This window comes from Electrophorus electricus, chromosome 13 (assembly GCF_013358815.1).
Source record: "Electrophorus electricus isolate fEleEle1 chromosome 13, fEleEle1.pri, whole genome shotgun sequence".
NCBI lineage: Eukaryota > Metazoa > Chordata > Actinopteri > Gymnotiformes > Gymnotidae > Electrophorus > Electrophorus electricus.
Genome location: NC_049547.1, coordinates 1,668,115 through 1,678,725, shown reverse-complemented (window position 1 = coordinate 1,678,725; position 10,611 = coordinate 1,668,115). Strand labels below are relative to the sequence as shown.

At 44.4% G+C, this 10,611-nt stretch overlaps 1 protein-coding gene across 1 annotated transcript; it reads right to left on the bottom strand.

Moving 5' to 3' along the window:
* Positions 1-1,022: 1,022 nt before the first annotated feature.
* On the bottom strand, positions 1,023-4,879 carry cdk1 (cyclin-dependent kinase 1). The gene is made up of 8 exons (XM_027029743.2): positions 4,779-4,879; positions 4,125-4,193; positions 3,865-4,021; positions 3,346-3,469; positions 3,090-3,260; positions 2,246-2,409; positions 1,702-1,843; positions 1,023-1,567 (listed from the first exon to the last, which is right to left on the bottom strand). The coding sequence occupies exons 2-8, from the start codon at positions 4,159-4,161 to the stop codon at positions 1,454-1,456; spliced, it is 909 nt and encodes a 302-aa protein (XP_026885544.1). The 5' UTR covers positions 4,162-4,193; positions 4,779-4,879; the 3' UTR covers positions 1,023-1,453.
* Positions 4,880-10,611: the final 5,732 nt, after the last annotated feature.

Below are 10,611 nucleotides of genomic sequence, written 5' to 3'. Positions count from 1 at the left end.
GTGTTCTCCTGATGTTGGACTCATGAACATTAACCTTGCACAATGAGAAAGGCTTTAGTTGCTCTGTTCTCTTTGGTTCTTTTGTGACCTCGTGTTCTCTTTGCTGGATGACCACCCCTGGAGAAGGTAATAATAGCCTTGAATTTCCTCCATTTGCACACAACTTGTCTAAATGTGGATTGGAGGGGTCCAAACATTTCTTCCCAGTTCTTTAGAAATCTCCTTTGTCCATGCCATGATACACTTCTACAAACATGTTGTGAAGATCAGTTGCCTAGATCTGTTCTTTAAATAAAACAACGTACCCACTGTCATCATCTACTTTTAAGACTTGTGTGACCATCTGATGAAGTTTCAGGTCAAATGTAAGTAAAAATATAAAAACTTTCAAGCACCAGGGCATGTAAGATTAATGAGTGACATTTTAAAAATCGATCAATTTATATTGAATTTAGATCTGACTCCCTAAACCACAACCACGCATAAACGGATATGACTAGGAATAATGACATTTTCTTTAAACAAAACCCAGAACTGGCTGGCCTGCGGTATGGGGGACAGGGATCTCCTGTACACTGCAACAAAGAAAGATTATACATAATGCTGGCCACACATTTAGTCATCTCACACAACGAATGGATCAGAATTAAGAGAGAATTACAAACCCAAGCAACCAAATTTACTTGTTTCAATGTCAAATGTGTGCACAAAGAAGAGGATCATGTTTCAGGATTAAAAAGGCCATGTACAACCACAAGCACAAAAGGTTCAGCTATGTCATCACCCTTTTTGATTATCATTTCCCCTTAACCAACTTGAGCAACACCGTTTCATCCAAACAACGGAAGAATCACTTTAGTGGGGGGGTCTTGAGCTTGGTCCCGTTCAATCAGTCCACCTGGTCCTGTTCACACGGCTCTCACTGAAACAACAGCAACAAAAGAATAAACCCATACAGGAAAGAGATAATGGGACATGGAAGTCAGAGCCAAGAGTCTGTACGGAAAAAACAAACACCCGAGTTCATCTCTAACAGAGTGAACTTTATTAGGGATACATAAACGTTGGCTCTCAGTCTGTCTAAACTTGAAAACAAAAACCAAAACTTTTATTTACAGACCAGCGGCATAGATTACATACAAAGCATGAGTATAGGTAAACATGAAAAAACAGACAGACAAGAACATACATACAGGAGGAAGGGGAATCAGTATCGATGTGTTATCACACTGGTACCAGCAGGAATCCATTTCTAGAACGCTTGATAGAATTCAATTCACGTTGAGAGACACTGAGTTTTACTCTTGTCCATGATGTGTTGTAGATTATACAGATTCCAGATCTGAAAGTCTAACTGGAAGTCCTGCATAGTCCCAGTGGCGTGGGCCAGGCATGTCCTATCTGAGGAATTCTGTCAGGTCTAAGGTGTGGATGGGTGAGGCAGCGTGCCAGTCTAACTCTTGACGTTGCTGGCAGGCAGAGTGGTTTTATCCAAATCGTCAAAGTAGGGGTGGGTCATAGCCTGCCGGGCCGAGATCCGCTTCAGAGGGTCGTAGGTCAGCATTTTCTAGATATGAGAGAGAGAGAGCGAGAGAGAGCGAGCGAGAGAGCGAGCGAGAGCGAGAGAGAGAGAGAGTGTGTGTGTGTGTGAGTGAGTCATTTTCTTGTATCCCAGTTGTGCCAAAAAGCCACTGCGCTCACCCCAAGCAGGTCCAGGCCATTCTTGTCTAGGTTTTTCACCATACTGCTCAGACTGCCCGACTTCCATTTGGGGAACGTATTCTTGTAGTCTGGCAGGGACTCCACGTCCGGCCACACCTCGTTATTTGGAGTACCCAGAATCCTTCACAAGTGCAGGAACGTACACAGAAGAGATCTGAGCATCACTAAATTTATGCAAAGTGCATTTAAAACATTGCTGGCTGTATTGTAGAACCAATAGTTCTTTCTTTGTATGGATCAACTCTGGACAAATGTAATATTTCTGCACCAGACATGACACCATATACAGCCCAAGGTTTTCAATATTAAATTAAATTAAACAAAACTTTGTTTTGTCCATCAACAATTTCATCAATCAAATATCTCCAGCGGCAACTGACAGAAGAGCCTAATTTCAGCAATTACTATACATTAAAAGTCAAATACTACAATTTAAACGCCGTAAGCAGCCCAAGCATGGAACAGCAGGCCTGACTAACAGAGCTCAGAGAATTGGGAGCCATCTTGCGCTCTTAATTGGTACCTGAATATACGGAAGAGCTGGTCAATCTCAGAGTCTCCGTGAAACAGCGGCTTCTTGGTGGCGAGTTCAGCAAAAATAGTGCCAATGCTCCAAACATCTACAGGAGTGGAGTAACGAGATGCCCCGAGCAGAACCTCCGGGGCTCTGTACCACAGTGTCACCACCTAGACACAGACACTGCTGCTAGTGAACAGGTAAAGTGCAGGAGATGGAGCTATAAGCAATTTTGAGGAAAATAAAAAACAGGACTAAATTACTAGTAGAATAACCTGGACACAACAGACCACTGTGCAAAATGAGTCTGCACACACAAAAAGAAAGAAAAAGAAAAATTGATTACCTATTGATTTTGTGACCATTACCTATAAAATGATATATGGAACAGCTCTAGTCAAGTGAGCGCCATCTCTGATGAACACGAGGAGATGGTGTGTTGAATCATAAGAACACTGAACACTTTCGTGCAAAACTGTCACCTTGGTCAAGGGGCCCAAACTAGCTGCTAACAGACAATACAACCATCCACCTTTATAATCAGGTATTTAAATGTTGCAGCCTAAATTGGCACTTTCTTCTTTTTCTGTTTAATCACATTTATTGCCAAATACAAAGTACAACAGAGATAAAAGTAGAAATCTTGACCTTTTAAGGTAGTGGCAAATATCCAAACCATGCAAGCACAACAACAATAACAACATCAGAAAAGGTGGGGGGTGGGGGGGAAGAATGGGCATTGGTTGTCACCTTTTAAGATAGATGAGCATTAGTTGTTGCTGGAGGAGTATGAGGGAAAGTTTGGGTAAATATACACCCTGAACACCCATGGACTCAGCTGGTCGCGTACCTCGTGTGTGTAGACTCGGACAGGCACCCCAAAAGCCCGCGCAAGGCCAAAATCCGCCAGCTTGATCACACCTTTATTGTCAATCAGCAGGTTCTGCGGCTTGAGATCCCGGTGCAGAACCCGACGACAGTGACAGAACAGAATCCCTTCCAGGATCTGATACAGGTAACTCTACAGAGAAAACACCAGGATGTATTACCATCACGGGTAATCCCAGCACGAGAATAACGTGTGATTTGGGTGTGACAGGCCATACCTTGACAAGCACAGGGTCCATGTACTGGCCTGAAGGAATGGAGTCCAGGTACTTCTTCAGATCCATTGACAGAAACTCAAACACTAGGTACAGCTTGGACTCCTGCATGAGCACATCTAGTAGGCTGGGGAGAGAAGGTGAAGTGGGAGAGTGGCAGATCCGTGAGCACTTTGTCAGTTAACAAGTCCTGTATAGACAGCCACGCAGCCTGTCAAATGACTTACACTTACACAATTAACACGTTACTTTGATTGGAAAAATATAAACCCAAGGCTTAACTGTACCTTGTCCCAGAAAAGGGGAATAAGAAATGCTTTTTTTTAAATCAAATGCATTTTTTAAAATCAAAATAAATGCATGTAAACATGCAAGAGCCAGTAAAAAAGCCACAAATTTTTTGCTGTGTTGCTAAATTTGTAACATGTGGAAGTAAATAAGGCGATGTGCTCGTGCGCGAACGCGCACACACACACACAGACACAGACACACAGACACAGACAGACACACACAGACACAGACCGGACAACGTTGGGGTGCTGAAGCTCTTTGAGCAGGGAGATCTCTCGCACAGCAGTGCTGGGTACTCCCTCCTCCTCACTCTCCAGTCGGATCTTCTTCAGCGCCACGACCTGCCCCGTGGACTTGTGCTTGCCCTTATACACCACTCCATATGTACCTGAGTCAGGACAACCCCCCAGGTATGTAGGGTTAATACACGTGAAAACTTTGCTGAAGCTTGTCTTCCAACGTATGAATAAGCAAGAAAAATGTTCACTCACCTTCTCCAATTTTTTCTATCTTCACGTAGTCTTCCATCTCTATTAAAACGTCCCCAGTGTGAAGATACTCTGCATTAAAACCACAATTTTGTGTTCATCGTGAGACATTTAGCAGATGCTCTTCAAACGAGTTAAAATGCTTTGTCATCTGCTCCCAGAATCATCCCAGCCAGTACAGTAGGTCAGAGTCAACGACACCTGAACTAGCACGTCCCAGGTCTAAGTGTGAGGAGTGTGGACGCTAGATAGATAACTAACTAACTAACTAACACAGACTGCGCCAGCTGAAAGACATCTATGATTCAGATAGGTTAGACTGGCCGGGGAAAACGGGCAACGTCACCTTCCTCAGCAAAGTTAGCCGGAGCAGCGCAGTAACATCAGGATACTGGACAGTTGCTAAAGTTAGAGAGCGTCAGGTTTGACTGCGGTTACTCTGCAAGAACGCTCACCATCCACGTATATGGAGTTTATCGTTTAGTTTTTTTTTTTAATATGGTGTAAATGTCGTCAGTGTGGACAGCTGTCTATGCTAACGCTAGCTAGGTTAGCATTGGTTAGCTAACTCAGTTTACCTGAGGGGACTTGAAATTCATCATTAGCGATTACTTAGTATATTAAAACAGTTGTTCGTGACAACATGCAAAAACTCACCAAAACTCCAACTTTGACACACGGTCCTTCTCCCGAGGCCGAAGTTTAACGAAGTCCCGAGGATGGCGTTTAGTCGAGACGATTTCCTTAGGTTCAAACTGGCCGCGCTGACGCAATTCAAATGGACCAATCACAGCACTCGGAGACATTTCAAAACGAGCCAATGGTAAGAAAGGAGAGCGGCCGCGGGAGAAGCGTTTTAAAAGGCGGCGTGTAAAAGTTTCCACTGCGCTGTTAAATAGGTCGTGTGGGATATGGCTCTAAATGTGCATTTGCAAACATCGATACCATGTCAGTTCTGAATCTGAATGAGGGAACAAACAACTTTAAAGGGGATGTATGAAAATTCACATTCAAAATTTGTGTATGTGGCCTACCTAGGTCAGAAAACATGGGATTCAGCAAGAAGACGAAGGGAAAATGTAGCTAAGTATTAAAAAAGGGTTTATTTGGCCGTTTAGCACTAGCTAACGCTGACAGGGGAGATGATATATTAGCCAGATGTAATTTTCTTTAATTCATTAAGTGTTTGATTAACTGTGGACATTTATTTATTTTTAAAATAAAGTAGGTGCACGGCAGACTGCGTGCAAAGAGAGAATTTAGACAATAACTGGCGAATAAATATTTAATTAAGTTATCTTCATTTGTTATTGTTATTAAGTATTTTATCAGATGCAACCCCCCCCCCCAACCAAACAAACAAACAGAAAACAACATGTATCGACATATATCAGCCTCACTGCTCTATAAATATTGCTTTGGCATCAGCCATTGAAAACCTGTGTCCTGTGACCACTACACCCAGATACTCAGAGTGGCAGTGTTTTGTGAGGGAACATGTGCTTTATGTCCACCTGTAACTGGCAAACGGGTATGCTTCGCCGTGTGGCATGCGTGTTGGTGTGTGTGTATCGGGAACAGAGCAAAGTCTGAGTCAGAGTCCGGGTCAAGCACATGGAAGTGCACCGCTACACCTGGCTAGGTGCGCTTCTTCCGGGCGTTACGTTCAACCGTTGCCATGGTAGTGCAACGCCGCACTCCTGTCGTTCACCACGTGGATGTAGGTGGGTCGGCTGAGTGTTAAAGGAACAGGGTTGCTTAGACAGAACGAGAAGGGTCCAGCGGTGCGACCTGATGAAGAGACGCGGTGATTGCCTGCCTCGGAAGAGAAATGTTGGGTGGCAGCTTTTGTGTTACTTTTGTGATGGGAATTGGATATGACTAAATGGGTGGGGGGTGGGGGGGACTAGGGTAAAAATCCCAGGACATACAAAGACCCCAAACAAAACAAAAACAAACAAACAAACAAACAAACAAAAAAACATGGTAAAGGGGTATGTCACCTTTAACAAAAGTGAACTGCAGTACTCATCACCGTCACTAGATGGCACTGCGGTATCGTTTTTACTGTAGTAGCGCACATTTAGAGCGTCGTTACTAGGGGCTGTATCTCAACACCGCTATCAGTTAACTCTTGAAACCAAAATACGGAATTTTAAGAAGCGCTGTTGATTTGACTTTTTTTTTCTTTGTCCTCTTCTCACCTTTCAATTAGTGAGGTTGGGTGTGTGTGTGTGTGTGAGAGATAGCTTTTTTAGTCTGCTTTGTCTTATTTATCTGACACTTTTATCCAAAGTGATTTACAATTCTGACTGAACACAACTTGAGTAATTCAGGGTTAAGGGTCTTGTTCAGGGACCCAACAGTGGAAACCTGGTAGTGGTGGGACTTGAACTGGCAACCTTCTGATTACTGTCTGCTACGTGGACCCTGTTATGTTTACTGAAGTGTCTTCTTGCCATGTGGTTATGTAATTGTCATGTAAATTGCCATGTTAAACGTTCTACTCCCCCATCCCTGGTTAATCAGGAACCACGGTGCCCCCACCTGACAGCACGCTTCCTATGTCAGCCACACACCTTCATGTACATGTCATGCATGTCCTTGGGTCCAGGAGAAATGTTATTTCATCTCATTGTGTCCTGCACGTTGTGTGTGGCAGCGATGATCTACTTGAGTCCACCTGAGTTACATGAGTTCTCTAATGGCAGCCTGAGCTCTTGAACCTGCTGGCAGATCAGGGCTAAAGAGGAAATTCCACATAAATCCATGATACGAAAGACTCAGCATCTCCCCATCCGTCAAACCTGCTATACCTGTGCTATCATACTGTCAGAAGCCTGAGAAAACACACGCACACCAAACTGGATTAAAGGTCAGCTACTTATACCGATAAACCCAGGTAAATCCTGATTAATCGCAAATTATAGCATCAGTGGGAATTCTTTGCTTTAAGAATGTTTTTCTCATCTCTGATTGGTCCTGCGCATGTCCGTGTCTGTGCCTCCAGACGGACAGACACGTGTGCTGATGTAGAGTCCGTAAACATCCACGTGCTCGGGTCGTGTCTTCATGGGGACGCGCGATCAGCTCCTGCAGCAAAGCCTGCCTGTATAATTACAGTTTGAAGGAATGGCGTTAGCCTGGGGACACCACTCTCCATTCACACCCTTCAGGCCCAACGGACCGGATCTTAATTAAGATGACAAAAGCACATTATCTTCTCCACCGCTTAGAACAAGTCACCATTTAATCCAAGCCCTCATTAAGATTCAGATTTATTGAACTCTGATTGGCTGAGGTGTCCGCTCGCTAATAAAAGAAGCCGAAGATATGTGGTTTTGTATTGGAGCTCAAATAATGAGATTAAAATTCAGTCTTTCTCGAATTTTTGTTTTATACACTGCAGTTGGATAATGCTGACTGTAACCTAGTAATGAAACCAACACAATTATTTCATTCACAATATCATTGATTATTCTCACAGTGAATGTTTTTAGTATGTTTGTTTTGTGTGTTTTCATGTAATCTACTTGCGTGTAGCATGATTGGTTGGTGTGGATATGTTGGGGGCGGTGCTGTGCTTTGTTGTTCATGCACGGGTGTCGTAAGACAACCAATCGGGTGGGCCTGTGGCCTTTAGACATGCACAGACACGCTCCCACACTGTTTCCAGGCCAGCTGTTTGAGACCAGTGTGCTGAGAGATGTCTTCAGGGACATGCGCATGTGTGTATGTGTTAGAGGAGCAGACAGAAATTACTAAAAGGGAGGGAGAGCCTGTGTATGTGTGTGTGTGTGTGTGTGTGTGTGTGTGTGTGTGTGTGTGTGTGTGTGGTGATGTCTGTGAACTACAAATAGCTTTGAGGACACTGGGATTTAAGGGTGAAGGAGAAATCGACGGGAGAGGAGTTTGGGGAGTGGGGTATGTAGGACAGAGCTCCACACGAGCAAACCACGCAAACAGGAGCAAACGACACAAACGAGAGCACTAAATGTGTCACCATGTTGGTCTAACGTACATCTGTCATCATGCCTGTGTCTCCCTTTGTTGTGTAACCATTGTTGTGCTTGCCCTCCTTCTTCTCTCTCTCTCTCTCTCTCTCTCTCTCTCTCTCTCTCTCTCTCTCCCTCTTCCCTCTCGCTCCTCTCACATTAGTATTCCTGTACTGGCCTGGTTGCCATGGTGAACGCATGTGGTTTTGTTGCGTTGCCATGGAGACATCCTCCTCTAACATCTCTGCAATCATACGTGCTTCTTTCATACAAGCGCTGTACTTTATCCCCCCGCCCCCCAGGCTGGATCAGCGTGTAGCCTCCCCCAGTATTTTGGAGAGCGATTGCCTGCCTTCTCACACACTCGTGTTTTCTTTAGTCTTCTTTAATCAGCATCATTTTTAAAATATGATTTTGGATTGGCTCAGACAGTTCTCCCCACCCACAGCCCCTTTTGCGGCAATGATGACACAAAATCAGATGGCCTGCAAATGAAAATCAATAAACCACCATATTCACTTTGTTGTTTTTTTTTTATATGACTATCATCAATGATCACGGGTCTAATACCTGTGGCCTCCCTCCTGTCTAAAACACCCCCATGGTTTTCTGCCTGGCTTGAGGTGACCAGGAAAAGGTACAAGGTACTTGTGTTATGTACTTTAACACCGGTGTGATTTGTTCAGTATTGGTGGCACAGATATAACGCTGGTGTTCCCTACCAGGTGGAAACCAGGTCATGTACGAGGTTCTGAGGCCTAAACGTCCATGTGGACAGAGAGGTAGCAGGATTGGCAGTGAGGGGAGGAACTGACTCCACACAGACTCAGAACTGATCCGCACTGACTCAGAACTGACTCAGAACTGACTCTGAACTGAATCTGCACTGACTCCACACTGACTCTGAACTGACTCCGCACTGACTCAGAACTGACTCTGAACTGACTCTGAACTGACTCTGAACTGACTCTGAACTGACTCCGCACTGACTCTGTATAGACTCCATACTGACTCAGATTCCAGCATGGCGGGGCTTCTGCTACTCTGTCAGGTGGCCACACTCGGGCTGTGATGATACCTACAGCCTTCCTCGCAGCTGTGTAAATGCTGGGAAGTTTTAACGTTTATCCGGCCCACACGCATAGATTTGATGACTTTCTAAAAAAAGGTCTTGTTATTTGGCGCACCACAGATTATGAATGTTGTAATGTCAGCAGGCTAACATTATTGCTCAGATAGTAAGTGTAAAGTTTACGTAACACCCTACAGCCCAGCTAATATTTAGATTTTCTCTCTCACTTGTTCTTTTTTTCATGTGTATTAAACTGCCTTTGTGCGTGTGATTTTGCAGGACGCTGTGCTTGTGGTTAATACTTTGTGGGTAATAACTCTGTTGTGTTCTGTTTGATCAGGGTGACTGTGCGCTGGTTGCAGGTGGTTGGTTGAGCCGAAAGTGGGGCTGATTGGTCAGTGTCCCCTGTCCACAGTCCCTTGAGTGGACGTTCGAGCTGATCTCCACACGTCGACCTGTACTGGATCCAGATCCACCAGGCCTGGAAATGTTAAATTAGAGCTTCACCATGTCATCATAGATTCATATGACATATGCTGGGTTTATATACATTAGTATATGGTGTTTGTGTGTGTTTGTGTGTGTTTGTGTGTGTCTGTCTATTGTGTGTCTGTGTGTAGTTCCAGAAGACTGCCTCTTTTGTGGGTTATAAACATGTGAGCTTTGTCCAGAGTGCAACAAACCTGTACAAGCAAACACACACACACACACACACACACACACACACACACACACACACACACACACACACACACACACACACACACTCACACACATACACATTTCTGAGGAAGGAATTGCTTATGTCTTAACCCACCTGTCATGTTTCTGGTCGTGTGGAGGAAGTTCTCGTGTTCCTGAAGCTCGGCAATGCAAGCTGTGTCTCTCTCACACATACGAACACCTGTTTCACTGCTCACTCTCTCTCTTACACACACACACACACACACACAAACCTCAGTCCTGTTCATCCGACCCTAAAGTGAAACTCTGATGTGTTTTCCTCCTCTCCTACTCATAGCTGTGTTACCATTTTCTCATCCTTTTTTCCCTTCTGATACTGTAAAAAGAATCCAGTTCTCTCAGTGTTGGTGCTACAGGGTTCTGATCATTCTAAAGGAGGTGTGGCCAGAGTTAGGGAGGCGTGGCAGCCAGACCCTGTGCACTTTGGCATGTGTGTAACAGTGCCTGGTTTTAGTTAGTGTCCATTCATGCTTTCATTCCTGCCCTCTGCCCGCTCTCTGTCTATCCCTTTCTTTCACCATTCTGTGTGTGTGTGTGTGAGTGTGTGTGTGTGTGTGTGTGTGTGTGTGTGTGTGTAAGCTTATATTAATCAGACTAGAGGTGTAGTATTTGTGTCAATGTAGAGAAATTAACTTCATTCAGTTCAGTGCTGTGGTCAGCCTTCTCAATAACCACTCTA

Excerpts from the sequence above, each read along its gene's own strand:
- cdk1 (XM_027029743.2), bottom strand. The coding sequence starts at position 4,161 with ATGGAAGACTACGTGAAGATAGAAAAAATTGGAGAAG. Across the intron at positions 1,844-2,245 it reads CAGCTCTTCCGTATATTCAG|GATTCTGGGTACTCCAAATA; the intron begins GTACCAATTAAG and ends GCACTTGTGAAG. Across the intron at positions 1,568-1,701 it reads ATGGCCTGGACCTGCTTGGG|AAAATGCTGACCTACGACCC; the intron begins GTGAGCGCAGTG and ends TCTCATATCTAG.